This window comes from Dendrobates tinctorius, unplaced genomic scaffold (assembly GCF_039654945.1).
Source record: "Dendrobates tinctorius isolate UK_male_01 unplaced genomic scaffold, ASM3965494v1 ptg000143l, whole genome shotgun sequence".
NCBI classification, from domain to species: domain Eukaryota; kingdom Metazoa; phylum Chordata; class Amphibia; order Anura; family Dendrobatidae; genus Dendrobates; species Dendrobates tinctorius.
The window spans coordinates 17,417,014-17,442,609 of NW_027361810.1; the positions used below are offsets into that span (position 1 = coordinate 17,417,014).

Genomic DNA, 25,596 nt, shown 5'->3' on the forward strand with positions numbered 1-25,596 from the left:
CATTTGAAAGAGGTCTCTATTTGTGCCAGAGCTGTATCTATCTCTCTCTCTCTCTAAGTCTGCAGGCCTTTTGGTTAATTTCATACTACAAATATCAATTCTAGAAGAAAAGGCATACCGTATGTTAGGATTACCTCATCTGTTCCATCTGCACAGTCGTATTCTCCATCACACCAAAACCTGGCCGAAATGCAGTCACCATTACCACAGAGAAACTCTTTCAATGCGCACGTCTGAGGTTCTGTAACATTAACAGCACTGATAAGTATGTAAGGGTGATGAACATACAATGGAGTTAAAGGGCACCTAATCTGTTGCCATAAATATGTAATTTTCTTTACTAGGTGTAAATGCCGCTGTTCTCCTAAGTCCGACGATGTTTTTCTTTTGTTCCTGCTCCTCTCCGTTCCTGAGATATGACCCTCCCTTTCTTGCATATAAATCTGGTCTTTTTTTAGCCAACAGGGCATTGTCCTCAATAAGACACCTATATAGAAGAGTTGAAGACCACGCCCTGATGGCTAACAAGACTAGATTTACAGGGAAGAGGGGGCCTTATCTCAGGAATGGAGAGGAGCAGAAAAAAAAGAAAAACAACGCCGGACTCAGGACGACAGTGGCATTTACACCAGGTCAAAAAGGTGCATATGTTTTTCCAAGTGACATACCCCTTTAAATGTTAGGAAACTCTACTCTGCTTATAGTAACTAAAAGGAAAAGTCCAGGGAGGTATGAAGGTTTTTGGTCGCAAAACCATTAATTTGTCATGCAAGTGTTGCCTTAGTTTTAATGTTTTTTTCCTGGACTTCCATATTGTCCACTTAGCTCCGTGCATCGTGCAGTGGCGGTAGATAGTAGTACTGCCATCTCCGGTCCAGGCGGGTTGTGGCAGGACCATTCATGGACTATACGCATTGTACACAGCTGTGCACGTCCGGTCAGTCAATTGTTTTGGGGTGTAAGAAGTTGGAACCTTATAATCTGGTTACCTGGAGTCACTACTAGGTTCATAAGGATCTTAAGCATATTACATTTACTGTACCGAGACACCCTTGTCCGTGAGAATTGTTGACAGCTCAACCTTAACCCCTTAACGACCAAGCCATTTTGTAGGTTAAAGACCAGGCCTTAATTTTGAAATCGGACCACTTTCCCTTTATGAGGTAATAACTCAGGAACGCTTCCATGGATCCCACTGATTCTGAGAATGTTTTTTCGTGACATATTGTACTTCATGTTAGTGGTAAAATTTCTTCGCTATGACTTGCGTTTATTTATGAAAAAAATGGAAATATGGCGAAAATGTTTAACATTTTGCAATTTTCAAACTTTTAATTTTTACGCCCTTAAATCAGAGAGATGTGTCACAAAAAATAGTTAATAAATACCATTTCCCACATGTCTACTTTACATCAGCACAATTTTGGAACCAAATTTTTTTTTTCTTAGGAAGTTATAAGGGTTAGAAGTTGACCAGCGATTTCTCATTTTTACAACAAAATTTACAAAACCATTTTTTTTAGGAACCACCTCACATTTGAAGCAAGTTTGGGGGGGTCAATATAACAGAAAATACCCAAAAGTGACACCATTCTAAAAACTGCACCCCTCAAGGTGTTCAAACCACATTCAAGAAGTTTATTAACCATTTAGGTACTTCAAAAGAATTGAAGCAATGTGGAAGGAAAAAATGAACATTTAACTTTTTTTCCCCAAAATTTTTATTTGGACACAATTTTTTTTATTTTGTCAAGGGTTTCAGGAGAAAATTGACCACAATATTTGTTGTGCAATTTCTCCTGAGTACACCGATACCCCATGTGTGGAGGAAGACCAATCTTTAGGCGCACGGCAGAGTTCAGAAGGGAAGGAGCATCATTTGAGATTTTGAATGTCAAACTGGCTGGAATCGAGAGCGGACGCCATGTCGCGTTTGGAGAGCCCCTGATGTACCTAAACAATGGAAAACCCCCCATAAGTGACGCCATTTTGGAAACTAGACCCCCCAAGGAACTTATCTAAATGTGTGCTGAGCACTTTGAACCCCCAAGGGCTTCACAGAAGGCTATAATGTAGAGCCGTAAAATTAAAAAAATCATATTTTTTCCACAAAAATGATCTTTTCACCCCCAATTTTTATTTTCCCATGGGTAACAGGACCCCAAAAGTTATTGTGCAACTTGTTCTGAGTACGCTAATACCCCATATGTGGGGGTAAATTACTATTTGGGCGCATGGCAGAGCTCGGAAGGGAGCGAGTGCCATTTGACTTTTTTGGCTGGAATTGAGATCGGACGCCATGTCGCATTTGGAGAGCCCCTGATGTGCCTAAACAGTGGAAACCCCCCACAAGTAACCCCATTTTTGAAACTAGACCCCAAGGCACTTATCTAGATGTGTGTTGAGCACTTTGAACCCCCAAGTGCTTCACAGAAGTTTATAACGTAGAGCCATGAAAATAAAAAATCTTTTTTTTTCCACAAAAATGATCTTTTTGCCCACAAATTTTTATTTTCACAACTGTAACAGGAGAAATAGGACCCTAAACGTTGTGGCGCAATTTGTCCTGAGTACGCTGATACACCATATGTGGGGTGGATCCACTGTTTGGTCACATGGCAGAGCTCAGAAGGGAAGGAGCGCAGTTTTCGAATGCAGACTTTGATGGAATGTTCTACGGGGGTCATGTTGCGTTTGCAGAGCCCCTGATGTGCCAAAACAGTAGAAAACCCCCACATGTGACCCCATTTTGGAAACTAGACCCCCCATAGAGCTTATCTAGATGTGTGGTGAGCACTCTGAACCCCCAAGTGCTTCACAGAAGTTTATAACGCAGAGCAGTGAAAATTAAAAAATCTTATTTTTTCCCACAATAATGATCTTCAATGAGCTATAATTTTTCCATGTTTCGGCCGACAGAGTCATGTGCAGGCTTGATTTTTGCAGGAAGAGCTGACGTTTTTATTGGTACCATTTTCGGGCACATAACATTTTTTGAACGCTTTCTGTTCTGATTTTTCTGTTCATTTTTTGAATGATCAAAAACCAGCAATTTAGGAATGCTTTTTTTTTTCCCCCCTCCGCATGTGGTAAAATTACTATGGCAGCTTTCTTCTTCGGGTCACTACGATTACAGCGATACCGCATTTATATCGTTTTTTATGTTTTGGTGTTTTTTACACAATAAAAACTTTTATAGAAAAAATATTTTTGCATCACTTTATTCTGCGAGCTATAACTTTTTTATTTTTTCGCTGATGATGCTGTGTGGCGGCTCGTTTTTTGCGTGACAAGATGACGTTTTCAGCGGTACCATGTTGATCTATATTCGTGTTTTTGATCGTGTGTTATTGCACTTTTTCCAGGCGGTATGATGATACTGCTTGGAAAAAGTATAATTTGCTACTTTTTGTGGTTTTTTTTATGGCGTTCACTGAAGGGGTTAACTAGGGTGACACTTTTATAGATGGGATTTTTATGGATGTGGCGATACCAAACATGTTTTTTTTTGTTTATTTTTTTTTTTTTTTTTACATAAAAATGTGTAATTTTAAGGGATTTTTTAGGGAATTTTTTATATTAGTTTTTAATAATTTTTTTTACATATTTTTTTTAAAAAATGTTTTTTTTTTACCTTGTCCCTTTATGGGACTTTCGTTTTCACTTTAGGTATAATACATTACAATGCTTCAGCATTGCAATGCATTATACTTATGCTGAAAGCTGCTGACACACATGGTCTCACCAGCTCTCCGTAGGTAAATGACCCGGAGGTTGTCATGACACCTCCGGGTCATCATGGCACAGGTCGTGCCCCGCGATTACAATGCAGGGATGCCGACCTGGGGCAGAGGGATCCCCCTACCCTCTTCCTCCCCCTCTGAACACTGTGATCACGCTCAATCGCAGCAGTGAGGGGGTTAACAGCCAGGGGCGGCGGGGCACCGCTCCTAACTGTCAGTGCAGAAGCTCAGCCACTGCAGCACTGAGCTCCTACACTGATCGGGCAAGGAGAAGCTCAAATTTCAGCTTCTCCTGCTTCTCACTGCTGTGTTTGGTCTTTCAGATTGACCGACCAATCACAGCGCTGTGGGTGCAGGGACCGGCAAGGGTCCCTGCCCCCCTTCCTGTGCTTCTCACCTGTCAGACAGCTGTCGGCACTGAACTGAAACTGTGTATTTACACACAGTGACAGTTCAAAGGCAGGACGTGCAGAGTCCGTCATGGTGCACTAAGTTACCTCCCGCCATGACGGACTCTGCACGTCCATAGACATTAAGGGATTAATCCATCTAAATAGGGATACATTGCAAATTAATACACCAGTCCCAACCTATTGATGGGATTGGTACTGTTTCTCCAACTTTATTTTAATTCTGGACATCCCCTTTAATTCCTTCCCAAAGGTGGGAAGACAGAAAGACAATTAAATAAATAATTTTAAATTAATATTTTTTTTCCCTGCACTCACAGCCAATAAAAAAACATGATCCTGTGACTTTAAAAAAATAAAAAAGTTTATGTAAAATAATGAAGTTGTGATAGATCTGTAGCATCAATTCTATATATACCCCATTATTCAGCTGAGATATAATGTACGGAGACAGGGAAATAATTATAATTGTTTGACGTGGTGTTATTTATGCCTTTCTAAAAAGGTCATATACAAGACAAATACCAGCCGGGCTCCCTGGGAATCACATTATCCCCCCGACTGTCAATACTGGAATTTTATTCCTGAGAATCAACATATAATTATCAAAGGACCTGAGTGCAATCAAAGGGAACGGCGGCCATTGAAAAAAAGCCGGTAATGTTGTGAATATCGCTTTTCTTCACCAGCAAACAACAGCCCGGTATAATAAAACTTTTCAAATGGATTTCAGCAAACAGGGAAAAATAATAAATAATATAAGTGGAGACTTTATGTGCATCTCCTGTGTAATTAGGTGACTTAGACGGATGACGCGATCGTCTCTGAAGAGGAACTGCATTGGGTAATTGGCCCAAGGTTCATGGAATGGATGTGAAGCGGGTTAAGGTTAAGCTTTTCTTTCCTGGGTAGTATGAAGGCGTAGCTTGTTTTCTCCTTTCTTAGGGCTACCAATTCTTCTGTGTAAACCATTACCATTGTGTTATGGTCCCGGTCGCGGCCCCTGTCGCGCACCCCCATGCTCACCGTCCAGCGCCGCAGCAGCTCTCCTCTCTCCGTCGGCGGTGGCGTCCTCCCCACACCGGCCAGCGGCCTGTGACATCACTACAGGCCTTGCGCATGCGCCATAGGCCGCGGCTGGCTCTCCCTGTCTCTTCTTATGATCCGGCGGTGCCATGACCCAGTAGCACCAATGGGGGCCGGTCCTCGGGTATTTCAGGCCGCCCTCCCATAATGGAGGCGCCTGATCATTGTTTGTGCTATCCGCACGCTAGGCCCCTGTGCCCCTGCCCTGTGCACTGCGCTGGTTCTCATACCTTCCTGTGCTTCTATTGCAGTCCTACTCCGGTCCTGTGTGTTCCTGCTCTGTCCTGCCTGCCCGTATCCTGATTCCTGCAGTCCTACTCTGGTCCTGTCTACCTGTGCCTGATTCCTGCACTCCTACTTCGGTCCTGTGTGTTCCTGCTCTGTCCTGCCTGCCCGTGTCCTGATTCCTGCAGTCCTACTCCGTTCCTGTCTACCCGTGTCCTGACTGACCATGTTCAGACCATGTTCCTGTACGGTCAGACACGACCATTACACAGTACACAGCAGGGGCACATTTATAAGATTATCTCAGCACAGGAACATTTTATTTAAACACATCCAATTGTGGAAATTATTATTATTCTGAGATCTATTGATTAAAATGAACTTTTCTTCACGGGAAAACCCCTTAAAGTAAATTCTCAGCTGGATAAAGGATGATATTGCCAAAAAGAGGGGGTGCTTGAAGCTGGATGCGATACTGTGGTGGGAACCCTTGATCCAAGAATGAGTAATGAGGTTAAGGTGGGATCCCTTTGATGCAAGTATACTACCTTGGTGTGATTTCTGTTGGGAAGTTTTGGCTGCCATTATTCCATTGTTCTGATAATGGGGTCTCTGGGTATCATTACTGTATGAAAGGCAGGAGATGACTGTCACTTTTCGTTGAGGCTCTGGATGTGGCTCAGAGCTGAATGTGGCTCTCAAGGAATGAAAGGTTGGGGATCACTGCTCTGGACTATAAGACCATCTAAAACACCGGCTTGGTGCAAAAATAAGCAATAATTACAAATTTAAGCTTTGTATATATCACAATTATGGCCTCTATTTAACGTCAAAGTCATCAAAATATCAGTGGAGGGTCCGCAGCGTTGTTTTCCCTATGAGTCAAACAACCCTAACCTCAGATGGCATAATCCCTTTCCCCCCCCCATTGATCTCTCTAAATTTATTCGTGATCATCTTGTGCTATTATTTTTACATTTTGATCATAAGATAATGAGACTCACAATGATCCTACAACAATTCAATAAGCTTAAATATTAAATCCAGGTTCAGAGATGGATGGGTGGCACTCTGTGTCCGGTAAAAACTCTCCTTTATTTATACAAGTTTTGCAACTTGGATGCAGGGGAAGCGGGTCACCGTGTGGACAACGGCCACTTTGTATACAGCTTACGCATCAACAGGTCCAGGTCAGCTGGACCCGTTGAAGGGTAGGCTGCACGCAATATGGCCATTGTCCACACAATGACCCATTTTCCAGGCATCCATGTTGCAAAACTTGTATAAATAAAAGGAGAGTTTTTACCGGACACCGAGTATCACCCATTCATTTCTGAACCTGGATTTCTCAAGACTTTGACGCTCTGCGGTGTTGCACCTGTCGCCCGGGAAGCTAATCACCTGTGTTCAAGCCCTGGGCTTCACATAAGTTATGGCAGTATTGAATAGTCCCGGTGTTGTTGTATCCTCTGTTAAATATTGAATCCTCTAATTTGGACAAGTTATCCCTTTTGCAGAAAAATTACAGTTTCTGATAAATTTGTCTTTTTTAGAATCGGTCAAAATATATTTAATTTTTGGAGGCTGGGATTAAGGGAGAACATTCCTAAATGGAGATTAATTACTGTTTTTGTTATGTACTTGTAGCCGATTCCACAAAGACGACTACTATTACTGGTGGCCAATTCTTAGTATAAGCCATGGATTCTTGATCGGTAAAGGTCTACCCTCACCAATCAACACAATGAAAGAATCGCCAGTGTTTCCACATGATTGGAAGTGGAACCAGGCATACACTTACTGCAGGACTCTTCATCTGAGTTATCACCGCAGTCGTTCTGCCCATCGCACCGCCAGTGATCCGGTATACAATTCTTATTTTTGCACTGATACTCATGTGGGCTGCAGGTCTTTTTATCTGAAATTAGAAGGTAATTTTCACTTCATACACAAGTCAATAAGTGATCATGAAGAATAAATGCAATAGTTACAAAAAGTTGCACCATACTTTAATTTTAACATTGCAGATAGTTATAATTCGCGTAATCGTCACACAGGCCTGAAGAGATTCTTTACTTGTGCTGTGGAAGATACTAAATGTTGAGCAGATGGGGAATGGAAGGGTATTGGATGGAAACATCTAGGGTATGATATCACCGAAAAGGATATTTTCTATTAGTGGATGGCAAGACAAATGGGCAGCAAGATCAAGATCTTCGAACATGCACAAGGACGGCCAACCTGAGGGACCTCTTAGCTTTGGTGAGGACCTACAGTAATCACAAGAGTTCATGAGATGTTGCAGGGTTTGTGATGAAACTAGAAGTGAACTGTGACATGTTCTTTAAGATTGGACGGAGGACAATCTAATTTTCCTAGTTAGCCCAACGAATTCTCACTATTCAATAGTTTCCCATATTTATGCACTTTAAAAAGATAGTCAACTTTAGCGTCTTTTCCATAGATGACCCATTGAAACTAATCGACAGCTTTATCATCGGCTGTTTTCAATTATAATGATCAACGGCACTGATAGATTTTACCTTTCAAAGTCTTGAATTCAATTTTTCGCTTTGAACATGAAACAAAAAAAAAGGGTAAATTGTTTGTTGTTTGTTTTATAATTAGCACCGTATTTCCATCTATTGGTTCTAGCTATTGATGGGTTTAATGAGTTGGACATAGTCTCAGTGCAAATGTTGAAAGCAATTTATCTAAGTAATTAACAGAGCAATTCGCTGAACGCTCCCTGTAATATAAATGAAATGTACACAGCATATATTTGGGAATTTATGGTCGAACAACACGGAAAAATGTTTGTTTTTCCTGGATCTGCACGGGCTGCGCGTTGTGGTTTATTTTATGATGTTCATTAAATGAAAGCCACTTCCTTCAGATATTAGAGTGGTTTTTTTTCTGGCCGGTAAATAATGTTTGGAAAGAAAGACAAAGAAATTCTAGACGACTATATACAGGATCCTTATTGCAGAGCATTAGCAAACTTCTTACTATAACAATTCTTAAAAAGAAAAAAAAAAAAAAAATATATATATATATATATACACACAGTATATTTATATTATGTGTTTATATATATATTTATTATATATATATATTATATATATATTATATATAAAATATTTTTTCTTTTCCTTTAAATAATTATTATAGTGCAAAAAATGCAAAAATAGTGAGTTATTAGTTAATATTTTGGCCAAAATATGTAAGCTCATAATCCGCGCCAAGGGTCCCCACGCTTACGAGTCCCTACACTAAACTAATTAGCAATGCCACCAAAAAAGACTCAAAGTCTCCAAAAATTTGCACTATATTTTTTCGGGGTGCAGCCAAGCCCAAACACGTCTGGCCTCGCATGAGGGGGGTTCGCACTGTGATGCATTGAGAGTTTGCTGGGCAGCACACCTAATCGAAAAGTAGGGGCATGACTAATAGGCTGTGAACCAGACACTATGCAGTACTCTTGTGTGAACAACGCTCTATGCGGGCCTTTATTGTGCAATTGTATACTGGGCAGTCACCCCTTCCAGGAGTGCATAGGAGGAGAGTGGCTGTTGATCTGGTATTTTGCCCCTGTGTTGCTAACATCTTGCTTTATGGGCTGGCTGCACCCTGTAGTGCATTTGTTCCAAGATTATCAGAGAGACAGCACAGAGTCCAAAGGTAACCCTGAAGGAGCTGCAGAGTTCCCAAGCAGAGAATGAAGCATTTGTCCATATGACCTCAATAAGCTGTACACTCCATAGAGGTGGCCTTTATGGAAGAGTGGGCAGAAAAAAAGTATTTTCTTACACATAAAAATTGTAAGACTTGTTTTGAGTATGCCAAAAGACATGTGGTAGTCACCCAAATGTATGGAGGAAGGTTCTGGGGTCAGTTGAGACGAAATTTGAATTTTTTGGCCACCAAGTTAAATACTATGTCTGGCACCAAACCTACACAGCTCATCACCACAAGAACACCATCCCCATAGTGAAACATGGTGGTGGCAGCATCATGCTGTGGGAAAAGTTTTTGTCAGCAGGGACATTGAAAATGGATCGAGTCGAGGGGACGATGGATGGTGCGAAATACAGGGATATTCGTGAACAAAACCCATTTTGGGGTGAATACTTTCAGAAGCCACTGTATATATATATATATATATATATATAAACACATGCAAAGTGCTGTGATCTGTGCAGTGAAGTGAACACTAATTCAATGAATCCCATTGCTCTTTTGATGCTGCAGGTATGAATAACTGATTTCTTATGTTTTCTTCATTAGTGAGATATGGAAGTGACAAGAGATTACATTTGTCTTCGATATAATGGGATACAAAGGTTAATTTACTGTGCAGCTCTTAATTACCAGCTTGGACCTTTGACTCCCTTCTAATTATGGAGTTAGGAGATGCATGCAGCAAACGTAATGAATTACAGTTACTAGGGTTTTCTTTCGCAGTAGGTAGCTAATTACGTTAACCAGTTTCACAAAGTGTAGAAAACTAGTCACTGCTGAGCCTGGAGCAGCGGCATGCGGAGAAGGAAAGATTATGCATATTTATAACGCAGCTCACTGAATCTTTGATCAACCTGTTCCTGTTCTCGGTGAATATTACTTGCTGGAAGTCGCTGGTCTACGGGACGCCATCGAGTCATCCATCCAATTATGCATTTTAAAGCAGGATGCAGGAAAAATACTAAATATCAATTACACAGGCATAAAATCTGTATAGAAATATATTAAAAAAAAATGTAAAAAAAAATAACAGAGCTAGTTGGTTGACTTGGTTGTGACCATTTATGATCTTCCTTGGATATTTTCAGTGTTTAGCCACACAGACTTAAGAGAAAAAAATCATCTGTTCCAAGAAAAGTCAAAAGGTTTTGCCGGCGATCTCATGCTTGAGGCTGCATGCTGACTGTCTCCTGATGACAGATTTACAGGCATATGCACAAAGATCATAGAAGCTGGCACGTGTACCAACAGATTTGTATTATGGATCAATAAACACCTGCATTTATAGCATAAAACGAGGGGACAAGAGATACGGTATGAGTCCTAAGCAGCCTAGAAGTGTGAGATTACTGCTACCGCTCCTCCTGCTCCTCTGCTGCAGTCTGTGTAATCCTTCACAGAGCAAACTTTCTGCCTCTCGATTCTCTATTCCCTAAGACCAGACCTTTGCCCACTGATTATTTAAGGGTTTGTACCATAAACAACATTTATCCGCCATCCATAGGATACATGATAAAGATGTGACTGCTAAGGGTCCGGCTGTTGAGACCCCCGACAATTACTGTATGATAACACGGGTACCAAATTCCCTTTTATGAAAGGATGCGGTGGTGAGCATGTGCAACCACCACTCCTACTGACAGTGAATGTAGCAGTGGTTGCACATGCTCAGTACCCCTCCTCTCTTACAATGAGCCTTTGGTCCCTCATTTTCTTGGGAGAGGGTCCCATCATCAAATCCTTAGTAATCATACATTTATCACCACTTGGCAGCGTATTTAGCAGAACTATGGTGAACTAAAGACCGCCTCTGGAAAGATAATGCCTAGAGATGGTTAAGTCATTATGGAATGACTGTAAACTCTGAATTTATTGATTAAATTCTAGTATATCGCTTTATGGTTAGAGAATAAAGTTCTAAAACCCCTGCAGAAACACAAGAATCAGACTGCCTTCAGCCACCACTAGATGGAGCTCAGGAGCTACCTGCGCAATATAATAAACCCAGTGAGAATCAGTGTGTAGTAAATGCCATAGCTCCCCCTAGTGGTGTCTGCAGGCAGTTAACTTGTTATTATTTATCGCTATGTATTTGTGAAGACATATAAAGCATTGGAGATCTCTAATAGGTGTTACAAGATGAGTAATCAGAAAATGCTGGATCTAAAAATTACATCCAAAAATATAGACATTCGCCTTAAATTCTTATAACGTTATGGAGCGTCATGATCTTTCCCAACACAGCTGTGCTCCCGATCACCTGATTATGCGGGGAATTGCTGCTATCCCTTTTCCTTTAGTAGGCCTTTGCTGAAGTTTTCCTGTATAGTTGCACCAGTAACCTGCTAAGCAGAGGAACTGCACCACAGATATTTTCAAGGAAAGGGGAATGACTGAATCAGCACATGAGCAGTGGGGTCCCAGAGTTCGGGCATCCACAAGAAAGTGTTGTCAAATCTTAACCAAATGTCACGGAGATAACTCTTTGAAAATAAACTTGTCACCAGGTTTTTGCTAGGTATTATGAGAGCAGCATGATGTAGGGGCAGAGACCCTGATTCCAGCAATGTGTCACTTACTGGGCTGCTTGGTGCTGTTTCAATACAATCCCCATTTTCTCCAGTGTAGATGTAGCAGTGCTCAGAATGCTGAGCTTTGCATAACTGCGCCCACACCACTGATTGGTTGCTTCATGTTTACAGTGTATATTGTCAGCAAGGTGACAATCAGTGGTGGGGGCGGGGTTACACAGATTAGCTGGACTGTCTGTCATGAGATATCTAGTCCTGCAGTGATAATCTCCTTCTGATAAAACACGGATTGTATTGAAATGACAGCAAACAGCTGAGCAAGTGACACATCACTGGAATCAGGGTCTCTGCCAATATGTCATGCTTTTCCAAGATTAAATAGCAAAAATCTGATGATGTATTCCCTTTAAGGAGGCTGACACCTGAGGCAGCTTTTGACGATAGCATGCACCCCGCTACTTCTCCTGATTTCAGCTACAGCATTGACTTTCAGCCTGTCTATATTTTCTCTCCTACAAACAATATATTTATTGAGTTTCTCCCAGTCCTATGAATTCAGACATCAAGCCGTGCACTTTTTTTAAAATTTTTTTTTTTTAGCCTTAGTCAAACAAAAGAAAAATAATATTCATTAACACATCCCGCGGTTTGACAAAATTGAGAACTGAGAAAGGGCTGAGCTCAGAATCAAAGGCTTCCCCCGACAAAAGGTCTCCTTCTGCCGTTTTCACGGCCGCAAGACACATGCTCGGACGTTGATGCTCACCGCAGTTGGCTTCATCGGATCCATCCGCACAGTCGGAGTCCTCATCACACACCCACAGTTTAGATATACAATGCTTTGTAGTTTTACATTGGAAGTGGTCGGGAGAGCAGCTGTTTTCAGCTGCGAAGGGAAAAAAAAAAAAAAGAAAAAAAGAAAGAAAAAGTTGAATTCATCCATTTTAATAACAGAACATTTTAATATAGAAGAGATATTCTGCAGATTCGCATTCAGTGGGTGCTAAGGCGAAGAAATTCCATTAGACATATGCTGAAATATGGAACGTTCCTCACCGTGTATCTCCAGTAGGTGGGAGAACTCATGAATCTGGGTGAGAATAAGACTTTAAATAATTTATCGATCTCTTTTCTAGGGTGCAGCCTTCTATGAGGATTGTAATAAATTGGAGACAGCTTAGAAAAAGAGGTTTAAAGTGCACCTCGTGCCTATGTAGGAGGCAATGTGGAGGGCTGAATCGGTCCTTTCTATGTCCGCGTCACAATAGGGCTAGATAGCAGCTAGATGAGATTTGAAAAGGAAACTTGCAACAAATCAAAGGCATACATTTGTACGGGCATGCAATCCTAATCAGAAAGCATAATACAGGAGGCAACATTCCGGCAGACAAACTGTGCATTCGAGTACATTTTGCAATTCTATGACGAGGGTCACAGGGCAATATTTACTGATGATCCGAGAGAATCGAGTTTATTATGCAAGTCCCACTTTGATCAAACTCTGATCAGTGTGCGATTATAGTATGCGTCGATTCTCTCGGACGAGAAGAAGAAGGAGAAAATAATGTCTCCATCTTCTCCATTGTGTCAGTCCAGATATCAACCGAGTGCAGTCCGATGGTTTCCACACACTCATTGACTTCAGTGCAATTCCGAGTATCGGATCAATGTTCGCCATGTAGTGATTATTTCCTCCAACCGGAGCCCTAATTTGGGAGTGTATACTATGCTTGCGGGGTGATGAGACCAGGAGACCATGGGGGCTCTGCCTTACGGTAGCGGTTGTCAGGGCAAGAGGTTCGCCATGATGTGGCAGTAGGCTTCATACAATCTGATCAAAATGTTAAGCTGAGAACCTCGGATCTGTGCATTTTAGCTTAGCCGCTATATATTAATGTACAATTTGTGGTTGTGTGGTCTATTTCTTTTTCTATAGTTATGGTATATTCAGTCAGGATGCAAGCTGCAGTTTGCTGCATGTTCCCTCTGCAACTGACCCGGACACCCTGGACACATTCTGACGATTCCCCACACTCACTTGTCTATTTGAAACAACTGCCACATTAAGCAATTAGTTTGTAGTTCACACTGAAGACACAGGCAACGTACTACTACTACTGTGTACTGTCTTGGATGTTCTGAGAATCACCCCAGGACTCATGCAGAAAATGTCTTTGGAGCCAACCTTGTGCATCTCCAAACCTACAAAACCACCACAACTCAGTGCACGTTCCCCAAAATATCACACATACACGGCATCAGTGCAATGTGTCACTTATCATTAAAATGCATCAAAGAACATTTCTTAAGCACGAAAGAGTCTTTTACAGTGAAACTATCTATAGCTGATTCTTGAAAAAAAAGAATATTGTGGTGTCTTTTTGAAACCCCTTTTAGCCGGGCAGACAAGGTAGATCATGTTGTTCATGGATGCACAACCGTTCCTGGTTGGGGGCCATGGTGTCACATGGAACCAATCCCGAGGTCCACAACATAATTAAAGCTCGATTCGGGAACCAGTACGGTACCTGCCCTTGTACCAGAACCCGAACCCTGTTGAAAACAATGGGGGCCCGAACGCTTGAGATGAAAAATCTTTCAATCACTCTCTCCTCCAGAACTCCGAACATTGCAACAAGTTTCCAGGAGAACTTTGTGTTGGGCGCTTTGCATCGGACACTAACTGTCTGGTAAGAACATCAAACTTTTAACTTTGGGTTTGCTCATCTCTACTTCTGACACATTTATGACATATCGAAGGTATGTCTTAGAAGTTGAGTGCTGGGAAAGAAAAAAGAGAACATACACGCGGTACTCTCCGTTGAAGCGTATGTGGGTCATTAAAACAGCTGAGCATCTTACAATTCTCATTAAGTACCCCAGAGATAAATGCACTCATATATGGCCACCTCTATCTCATCTACTCATTACTTGAAAGGGATCAGGAGACTCCAATTCTGTCAATACCTGGGGTTCCCTAGATGGACATGCAATGCACCATTAATAACCCAGGCACCTTCTCAACCTCTCTCCTACAAAGAAGTTGCAAAAAATGGCATCATGATCCTATAGTTGTCCCAAGACAGCAGGCTGTGCACCCCTAATGGAGACTCTATGTTCTTCATCTGTGGTACATGCATCCTTGGTGCTATTTATTTTGCTCATGGCTTGCAAAGGCAGCACAAAAATCCCCCAGATGAAGCTACCCATTTCATTGGATCGCCTGATCATCTGATGTGTATAGGGGCTTCCTGACACCTCGACTAATGATGTTTTTGGTAACCAGGTAAATTAGCCACTGCCAAGTTAGCGTGGCAGCAGCTTACTATGCTCTTCCTTTGGAGAGCACATAACCGGCTAGCCAAGCTGAAGCATTCATGTCTAAAGAGGAGTGGAGAAGATAACTGGTGGCCATATTAGATCATTCGGGTTGCTTTGATATTTTAGTAAAGGCAACTTGGTGTAGCAGTTCAAAAACTGTCATCTTAAAGCGTGACCTTCCTTGCTGAATGCAATCTCATTCTCCTACTGCTCCTTTCTAGCAATATCAAGCATTTATGAAAATCCCTTTGTGTATTTCGCCATGATTTATCACCCCATATTGTTGACTTATATCACAGGAGGAAACAATCTTATTTAGTTACTTGAGTTCATATGTTGCTTTTGTGCATTTGCATAATGATCACACTTAACTCACGGCAATCAATCTCGTCTTCTTCATCTCCGCAGTCGTTCTGGCCGTTGCAACGGAGATTTATTGGGATGCATTTCTGCTTCTTGGTGCATTTGAACTGACCCGATAGACAGGCATAGGTGTCTGCAAAGCGAAAGTTAAAAAAAACATGAGAAAGTTTTCCTCCCGAAAGGAAATCAAGGCAGCCACTGCTCTGTTCGAGTGCCTCATTCATCCCGCTCACTTTGCATAATCACCTACCACAGTTGAGTTCATCGGAATTGTCCCCACAATCGTTTTCTCCATCGCATATAAAAGCTGGGAGGGCGCAAAGTCCGCTGCCGCATTGAAACCTCCCCGGCTGGCACTTGAATTCGGCTGTGAAAATGGAAAATGTATTCTAATTTATGAGGAAAGGCAGGATCGCAATCACTGTTATGTACAAGTAGGAAAGGAAAGTGGCTCTTGTGCATCAGTCAAGTAACATATTCATTGACAGAAGGGTTGGATAAATAAAAAAAGAACCTTTATTCTGCATTGGATCCGAAAGGCAGGAAAATATGTCAAGACAGAGACTCATTTAAGGAAATGGTATACGAGAGTGTAAATGGGCCGTCACCATAGTAAAAACTTAACAATGGAAAAGGAACAAAAGCCGCTGTGCACGTCAAATTCAGAAATCTGTGAATATGTCAAATAATCCTGGAAGAATGAAAAGAGCAACTTGACTTGTGCTGCCCTGGTCTGATGTTATGTGGTAGATGGTCTTTCTTTGTTGTGCTGCCCTGGTCTGATCTTATGTGGCAGATAGTCTTTCTTTGTGCTGCCCCGGTCTGATTTTATGTGGCAGATGGCCTTTCTTTTGTGCTGTCGAGGTCTGATGTTATGTGGCAGATGGTCTTTCTTTGTTGTGCTGCCCTGGTCTGATCTTATGTGGCAGATAGTCTTTCTTTGTGCTGCCCCGGTCTGATTTTACGAGGCAGATGAGCCTTTTTTAGTGCTGTCGAGGTCTGATCTTATGTGGCAGGTGGTCTTTCTTTTCCACAAGGCATCCTTGGCACATCTGGCAATTACTAGGAGCCACAATGTCATGATGTAGAGCCTAGTAAGCACCAGAAGATCCCAGGATGCCAGATTGAGGATGCCCAATGCATAGGAGAAGACTGGCTGCTATGGAGAACCAAACTGGACATCAAACCAGGGTAGAGTGAATCAAACTGTTCATCCCTTATGGTGACCACTACTTAGAGGGCCTGAGGAGAGTCATATACATCACCCAGCATGACCTGAGAGCAATGTAGGCTACAAAATAAAAATCTGTAACAGGGCAACCACCTCTGGACCTTAAGTACTTACTCCCCTGTCAATGAGACATTTCTTTATATTTATGAATTTCCATAATGATGTAGCAATGACGGAACAAAAAGTATGGTTATATTTTTTGTTTGTAACTTTGAAGGAAACCTGTCAAGTCCAATAACACAATTAAACGGCATATATAGGGTAAATTTGCAGATTAATAGTGTTATGAAAATGCTTGGCTCCTGTTCTGAAACTGTGGCACTCGAGAGACAATGAACTTTATTGCTCATGGGAGCCACCGGCTTTCAGTCATGCTCGGAGTAATGACAGTTACTGCTCGCAGCACAAAGAGCAGCAGCTATAGGACCGCGGCAGCACTGATTGACATCTTGGTCAGCAAATAATCAGTGCAGAGTTGTCATTCAGTGTCGGGGCATGCTTATGGGTCACCCTCCCAGGGCTGTGGGGTACTCGGTACCGGGCCAGTGTCAGCGGGATGTGCCATAGCAGCGGTGACCCAGTCCGTGGCCCTGGGCGCCCAAGTAATGGGGGAATTGAAATGGTGGAATGTAGTTGATTAAATGAATAGTTCGTGACGCCACCTGTGGTATTTGGCAAGTGAGATGTTAAGCCAAAGCTGCATGCAGATCCTCTGAGGCTGGTGGTGTGTTGCAGTCAAGATGGTGAAGCTCCCCACAGGTGGAGCTGTAGTCCCAGGGCAGTGTAGATGTAGGGGTAGAGGAGAGGCACAGGTGGTGTAGAAGCAGGAATAAATGGAGGACACCGGGGCTTGTAGTTCCAAAGCTTTACTCACAGTCTGTAGTACACACAGGTGCCTGCCTCCGTGCCGTGTCCTCCGGGTCAGGGACTCAGTCAACCTCCAGGTCAGATGGAATGCTCCCTTCCAACACTCCGCCAAGATGTGCCTTTCTGAACGTCTCCTCTAATAGCGCCTTTGGTGTGAAGCACTCCTAGTACTGAGTTACACTGGAGTTCCTCCTGTCGGATGTTCCCAAGAACTATACTTGTACGGCAGACAGCTGTAGCCTGCTTCGGGGACTCCTCAATCCTGAGTTCCGGCTCACTATCCAAGTTGCTGTTGTGCCCCAAAGTCTTAGATGGGAGTAGTGCATTTACAGCCCACTACTCCACCGATGTCTGCTGTAGGACCATTAGTATCCATACAACCTCGGGAACCGGGCCCCGACTTTGAGCTTAGAACTTCTAGGCAGGGTTCTCTCCTAACCCACATCCTCTGTTCTCTTTTACTCCTCACGTTCCGTTCTAATCCTTTCCTTCTATGGAGAGTCAAGCTTTCAGTCTACAGTATGTTGCTCTCTCGTTCTCTCTTTCCCGTGCCAGCAGACCCAGGTCACTTGGATCTGCTGCAGCACTTCCATCCATCTATCCCTCTCTCTCGGGATCTTCCTCTCTCCAACTCTCTAACCAACTGACTGACTGACCCTAAACTCTTCCCGCTCTTTTATGTATTCTAACTCCACCCACCTCCCAGCACGTTTCGTGTTCCAAGCAGGGAGCCACCAAAGGTGCTCTGCTACACTCCAAGCAGGGAGCCTCAATGTGGCTTTGCTGAACTACTATGTTGTGTGGGATGCAAGTGTTGGAGCGTGGTCAGGAGCCTCCAACTTACTTGGTTGGTGGGGTACCACACCTCAGGAGGAGGTGCAGTACCTCTGTGGCAACTGAATCCTCAGGGGCGCCACACTTACAATCACTGCTCTCAGTGCTGCGAGTGATGACTAATTGCCCAGGCAAGACTGAAAGCCGGTGGCTCCTGAGAGAAATAAAATTCATCTTCTCTAAGTGCAGCAGCCAAACATCTTCATAACACTAGTGGCGTGCAAATTAACCTTATATCTGCAGTTTAATAGCAATATCTGACCTGACAGCTTCCCTTTAGGGTGCACCTACTCTACAAATTTATAGGTTAAATATTCATTTTTCACAAAGGCAATTTCTCTTGACTCTGCCACACATACAGTGAAAACACTTGATCAAACTCAAAGTGCCCGATCACTATCTCCTCTAATATTATGTGTAGGGGAAAAATTGGGATACCCCCATAAACAGTAGATGATTACCTGGTCCCAATTACACTGACCAGTTTTGGACCACTAAGCTCCCTCCACATGTGGCTCCTCTCAGTTCTAAAAAATGTTCATCTTCTGTTTCTTGTCATGGCTCTGGATGGGAATTCTGTTCCCCATCCTGGGCTTTACGGAGTTAACTTTGCTGGCCTCCTTTTGGTTTGGAGAGGTCTATATTAACCCGCTTTCATGTGGGGGTTTTGTCAGTGATAGATCTGTCCTCGGCTGAGCAGCTGACCTTGCTGTACCTGTGTATATTGTTTGTTCCCGTATACTTGTCCCTCGTTTTGTGCCTGCGATCTGATTCTGTACCTCTGCTATTTCTCTGCTTCTGATCTCTGGCTTGCCCTCTGACTGCCCTCCTTGTCTGTGCCCTTTGTTACTGCGTTCCTGTCTGGCTTTTCTGACTTTAGCTTGTATTTGACCATTCTTTAGGCTAAGTGCACACGTACCGGAACTCTTGCGGAAATTACCACGAGAATTCCGGAATTCCATTCCGCGGGAAAATCGCATTTTAAATTCCCGCGATTTTCCCGCGGAAAAACTAGCATTTTGCAAGCGTATTTAGCTTGCAAAATGCTAGCGTTTTCCAAGCGATCTGTAGCATCGCTTGGAGAACTGATTGTCAGGTTGGTCACACTCGTCAAACATAGTGTTTGACGAGTGTGACCAACTTTTTACTACTGAGGCTGCCTATGCGGCATAAGTAGTAAAAGATAGAATGAAAAAAAAATAAAAAATAGTGTTATTCTCACCCTCCGATGTCCCGCGCATCCGTTCCCAGTAATCCTTTGCGAAAATGCCTGCGATGGCGTCCGTTCTCGCGGGATCGCGATGTCTCGCGGTAATTCGCGATGACGTCGCGCGAATGACCGCGAGACTTCGTGATCCCGTGAGAATGGACGTCATTGCGGGCATTTTCGCAAAGGCTTACTGGGAACGGATGCGTGGAGAGAGGCGGGAATGCTGCGCGGGACGCCGGAAGGTAAGAATAACAATATTTTTTATTTTAAATTCTATTTTTTACAGGGATATGGTACCCAAAGCCCGGAGGACAGTCTGTTCTCCTCCGGACAGTGGGTACCATCCGCAATTGTTCGCTTACTTTCCGCATGGTGTGCACAGCCACATGCGGGAAGTAAGCGGAACAATGCATTCCTATGGGTGCGGGATCGCCGCGATTCCGCAAATTAATGAGCATGCTGCGTTTTTTACCGCGAAGCGATTCCGCCGCGGTAAAAACCGCAGCATTAGCACAGCATTGCGGAATCCCATAGGAATGCATGGGATGCTTATTTTTCGCGGCAAAATCGCACGGTTAAAACCGCCACGGAAACGCGAAAAAAACGCCACATGTGAACTCAGCCTAAGTCTGTGACCTTGGATACTGCATTTCCCTCTGGCTATTGAACCCGGCTTGTCCGACCACTCTCTATCTCCCTTGCATGGAGCTTAGCTCCTTCTCCAGCAACTCCCCCTGTGATCATGTGCCTCAGGTCCTGTTTAGTGCAACTTGCTCTCAGCAGCAGCCAAACACTTCTATTAGTTACTGCTTTTTCCCCTTTCACTCCCTCTAGTGTTCATTCCCTAGACACAATCTGTGTCCGTCACATTTCTAACATCTGTGGCCAAGGTATTATTGTGATGCTCTGCCAAATTAGAGCACCGTAAGAGACACAGCTATTAACTATATACTTCTGTGAAGGATGACACCAGCGAGATCATGCAGAATCCCTCCGCTGTGATCACATGTTATGAAACCGCACCTCGCCACCCTGCCTGACATCTCTATTATGTCAGCGAGATAACATGGTATGGTCTCCTCACTTGCACCAATGTGACATTCCACACCCCCTGGGGACACATAAGGTCAGCTTGGTGCAGTTTTAAACACACCCCCTATCCAGGGAGGCACGGGGAGTAAGAGGATGTGGCCCACACAGTTCCTGATGTGGCACCAAAATCACTCACAACCCTGACAGGCTAAGTGGTGCCTTTCACTAGCACCACTGAAACAGAGCGCTGACACTAGTTCCTCGCTAGATATAAGCCAGGTCCAGTAATGGGATTATATCGGGCCAGAAACAAACACCGTTAGCATGAGAAGCTAAACCGAGAATTGGACATGTGGATTTGTGGATCAAGGTAAAAGAGCAGCCTATGGTTAAATTATATACTTAATCACCTTAAGGACACACAAGACAATACACTATCGACACGAAGGTGATACATATACAATAGTTAGATATGCAAATACAGCTAGTGGTAGGACAAAAGGTATAAGCTGAATGTATGTCAATTACCTGGTGATGTTAGAACATGGGTGCACTGGGCCCTAGAGGGCTTGAGCTGACAGCTGTCTCCTTGGCTCTACTCAGCACATTACTCGATGCAGTCCCCACTTCCAAAGTGGACCGCATGCATAACAGAGAGAGGGCCCTCATGGCAATACACTAGCCTTTATACCCTTTGGGTCACTCCCCTTCTGCCCTCTGGGCTGAACCTAAATCCCCTCCCATTGCCTTTGGCAGCTAAAAACTCCAAAACCTAAGATGAGTCACATTTCTTTAAGTGACAATCCTAGGCAGTCAGTTTTGGCACCATTGAACCCATCTGGGCTCCTGCTACATATTAAGACCAAACACAGTTTTGCTATCTGGTTTCTACTGGCTGTTCTATGCATCTTCATACACCCAAGTGCTAGAATGGGTCAAGACCCAGCCGGGCGTTCATCATGTTCTTGGGATCTCGGAAATATACACAATATATGGCTAGAATGTATAGTATCTCTATAGCTTTTTATGGCATCAAAGCTGACTCAATAAAGCAGTATAGAGGGCATGTTATCCACATTGCAGGTAAGTCTTTTGTTTTGGTCTGAGCTGACTCAAGGTGTGAGATTTGTCACTTATAGCCTTTGAGGTTTGACCCTCCTGCTGAGCTTGTTGCACACTGAAGGGAGTTTTATAATCCCTTACCAGATAGTAAACAAATGATTGGCGTGAAATTATATCTCCAATATTCTTCACAACTTCAATATTGTGGTATTCCAGTATTTAGCACAAGTGATTAAACTTGATCACAGGTTTAATTTCCCTAAAGGGGCTAAAAATACTAAAAAAGTAAGAAAAAAACAACAAAAATGAAAAATTCCCTGATGTACAAGATGTAATTCAGGATCAGTAATGTATGTACACAGTGACTGCACCAGCAGGATAGTGAGTGCAGCTCTGGAGTATAATACAGGATGTAACTCAGGATCAGTAATGTAATGTATGTACACAGTGACTGCACCAGCAGAATAGTGAGTGCAGCTCTGGAGTATAATGCAGGAGGTAACTCAGGATCAGTAATGTAATGTATGTACACAGTGACTGCACCAGCAGAATAGTGAGTGCGGCACTGGAGTATAATACAGGATGTAACTCAGGATCAGTAATGTAATGTATGTACACAGTGACTGCACCAGCAGAATAGTGAGTGCAGCTCTGGAGTATAATGCAGGAGGTAACTCAGGATCAGTAATGTAATGTATGTACACAGTGACTGCACCAGCAGAATAGTGAGTGCAGCTCTGGAGTATAATACAGGATGTAACTCAGGATCAGTAATGTAATGTATGTACACAGTGACTGCACCAGCAGAATAGTGAGTGCAGCTCTGGAGTATAATACAGGATGTAACTCAGGATCAGTAATGTAATGTATGTACACAGTGACTGCACCAGCAGAATAGTGAGTGCAGCTCTGGAGTATAATGCAGGAGGTAACTCAGGATCAGTAATGTAATGTATGTACACAGTGACTGCACCAGCAGAATAGTGAGTGCAGCTCTGGAGTATAAAATAGGGTGTAACTCAGGATCAGTGGAATATTGTGCTTTATCTACAAATATCCTACGTTTCATATAAATGAATTCTCTCTGTGATCTGTAGTATGGTGCTTTGAGTTAGATATAATCTTTAAGAACTAAATATCTTGATGATAAAGAAAGGTGCTTAGTAAATGAAACAATGCATTTGTTTTACTATTGTAAGAGAAAATACTGGAGACATGTCATACATTCATTCTATTAATCTCAGCTTGTGATTCCTGCCAGCACCAGAGCGGAGTTGCTTAATATACTAGGTAATTAACCAGAGCGCCCTATATTTCATGTGCAAATTCTGTTCCTGTTTAATTTATACTCAGTTCTCTAGAAGGTAGCGAAGTGTGAAGTAGTTTGTATTCTGAACTTTTTTTGCACATTATAACCTGGCACTGTAGTAAGAGGTGCTAATTAGATGAAGAGCCTGCGCTTCATACATGTACACAATTATGGAGCAGGACGAGTCCGACTTTTTCTGTGATGAAAAGATTTCAGATTTCAAAGATTTCAAAGATGCACTCATCGAAAAGTCAAAAACGAGAAGAATTTTTTCAATTAATAGGGTAAAGTAAAAAAAAAAGCCATGCATGTGGCAAAGTCAGGTGCATGGAGCCTCTATGGCACGGCATGGGCATCCTTTAGGTAACTGTTTGATAAAGAATAGCATTATTATTTGGGCATCACACTGCATGACTGTGATATCATTTACAATCGCAAAGTCAAGCACATGACCCATCAGGGCACAACACACAGCCCCTTTGGCTCTCTGCCAAATAGCCTGTAGGCACTCCATGAATGACTGTCACAAAAATATGGGACGTGTTGAAACCTCTTTGTGCCTTTATGTGACGTCAGATGCTCTGGGGTGCCTCAGAAGTTTAGGGTGCTGCCCGTTCTATAGTTTGGGTGTGTATTTTTGATTGGGTGTGGTAGTTAGACTAAGTACGGTAGATGGATGCACCAATTATGGCTCAGGGTGATGGTTTGGTGGGAAAGATGATTTATAACAGGTCTGTAAAGCTGGCCATACATATAAACCACACGGTCATTCGGTTACCAGATCTCTTCCAAATCCCAAAACACATGAGCGCTCGACCAAGCATTTATGTTTTTTCAATGGGGAGAGAGTAAAAAGCTGCTGCCCCTTAAATTAAAAGCATTGGATGTTGGAAATTTCCAACTGTCTGATATTTTCTTAACAGATATCATATATATATAAATGAAATTATTTTCACCATCGCAGCTCCATTAACTTTAAAGAGAACCTGTCATCAGGATTGTGCACCGTAACCTACAGACAGTGTCAGGTCGGAGCCGTTGTACTGATTACAATGATACCTGGTGATGAAATCCGTTTTGTGGTTGTTGTTTAATTTTTATTTTCAGTTTTCAGTTAATGATCTGCTCGTGGTCTGGGGCGGACTGTGGGGGGTCTTCATGCGGTGCTCTGATTACCAAGATGGCGTTGGTGGCACCTGCACGGTAGCATCTATCGATTTATTGCATATTATACATGCAATCATGCTTCAGAGCAGGCGCCACCACCGGCGCCTGTCTGCTGAATGTGTTTTTTTAATACATAGAATATTTAGCATGTAAAATGAGGGACAGCCCACATCCCTGCCCACCGGACGCCCCACCCACATTCCGCACCACAGACCCTCCTACAGGCCACCCCAAAGCACAAGAATCTCATTATCTGAAAACTGAAAATAAAGATTAAACAACAACCACAAGACGGATTTCATCATCAGGTATCATTGTAATCAGTATAACGGTGCCGACCTGACACTGTCTGTAGGTTACTGTGCACAATCCTGCTGACAGGTTCCCTTTAAAGCTAAGTGGGCTCCAATGGTGAAAATGATTTCATTTATATTTTTTCAAAAATGAGCCAACAGCAACAGGAAGTAGATAAGCAGGGGTGGTGCTGGGGTCACGGAATGTGAAAGTGGTTTTGGGACAGGAATCCAATAAGAAGACGGCTCTGTAACACAGGAACACTTTAGGCCCTGTCACACACAGTGATATTGCCAGCGAGATTACTGATTTTGTGAGGCCACGGTGATCTTGCCAGCGATATCGCTGTGTGCGACATGGATCAGCGACCGGCCCCTCTGCCGGGTATCGCTGATCGTGCAGGATCGTCCTGGGCCATTTTTTGATCGTTGGTCTCCCACTGGCCAGCACGCATCGCTTGTGGCAGCGGGAGAGCAATGATCAGCGACGCTGCACGCTGGTTTCCAATGTAAACAGCGGGTATCTAGGAGCCGCGCGGCTCTTAGTTACCCGCTGTTTACATTGGAAACCAGCTTGCTCGCTGGTCCTGATCGCTGGAGGGTCTGTCTATGTGACAGCTCACCAGCGATCAGCTAACTATGTCCCAGCGATCCCATCCACGTCGGATCGTTGGTGGGATCGCTGGGACATTGCTACGTGTAACGGGGCCCTTAGAATACTTTCACATGGGATGAGAAAGCTGCAGATTTTATCTAGAGATTTGCTTAGGTTGAATCTACAGCGGAGTACATTAGAATGCTGTGAAATATTTCCACATGGGAACAGACCTCCATTCTCCAAATCAATATCAATGTAGTAGAGATAAAATTCACAATAAATCTAAAACAAAATCATCAATTTGCTGTGGATTATTGTCAGGAAAGCCAACATAACTCTACAGGCCAATTCGGTTCAGTCTGTGACCCATGTCCCTGAACAGGGTGTATTGCCCAATACTAATGCAGTGGATCCCAGTGATGACCTAAAACCTATGGCTTTCAACCACTTCATATCTTATTAAAAATTATACTGTATGACAGTAGTATTAAAAACTTTCCAACATGATGTACAGATACATTATATCTCATGTCCCTATTTTTAATGCAAGCTCAGAAACTGAGCTCGCTTCAC

At 43.0% G+C, this 25,596-nt stretch overlaps 1 protein-coding gene across 1 annotated transcript in view; it reads right to left on the minus strand.

The window, feature by feature from the left end:
• LRP1B (LDL receptor related protein 1B) overlaps positions 1 to 25,596 on the minus strand; it is a 1,871,059-nt gene that overhangs the window by 155,866 nt on the left and 1,689,597 nt on the right. The window contains exons 64-68 of the mRNA XM_073545568.1: positions 15,671 to 15,787; positions 15,434 to 15,553; positions 12,503 to 12,622; positions 7,266 to 7,382; positions 135 to 241 (exon numbers count right to left, since the gene is read on the minus strand). Coding sequence (XP_073401669.1) covers positions 135 to 241; positions 7,266 to 7,382; positions 12,503 to 12,622; positions 15,434 to 15,553; positions 15,671 to 15,787 — 581 coding nt within the window. The remainder of the gene's footprint in view (positions 1 to 134; positions 242 to 7,265; positions 7,383 to 12,502; positions 12,623 to 15,433; positions 15,554 to 15,670; positions 15,788 to 25,596) is intronic.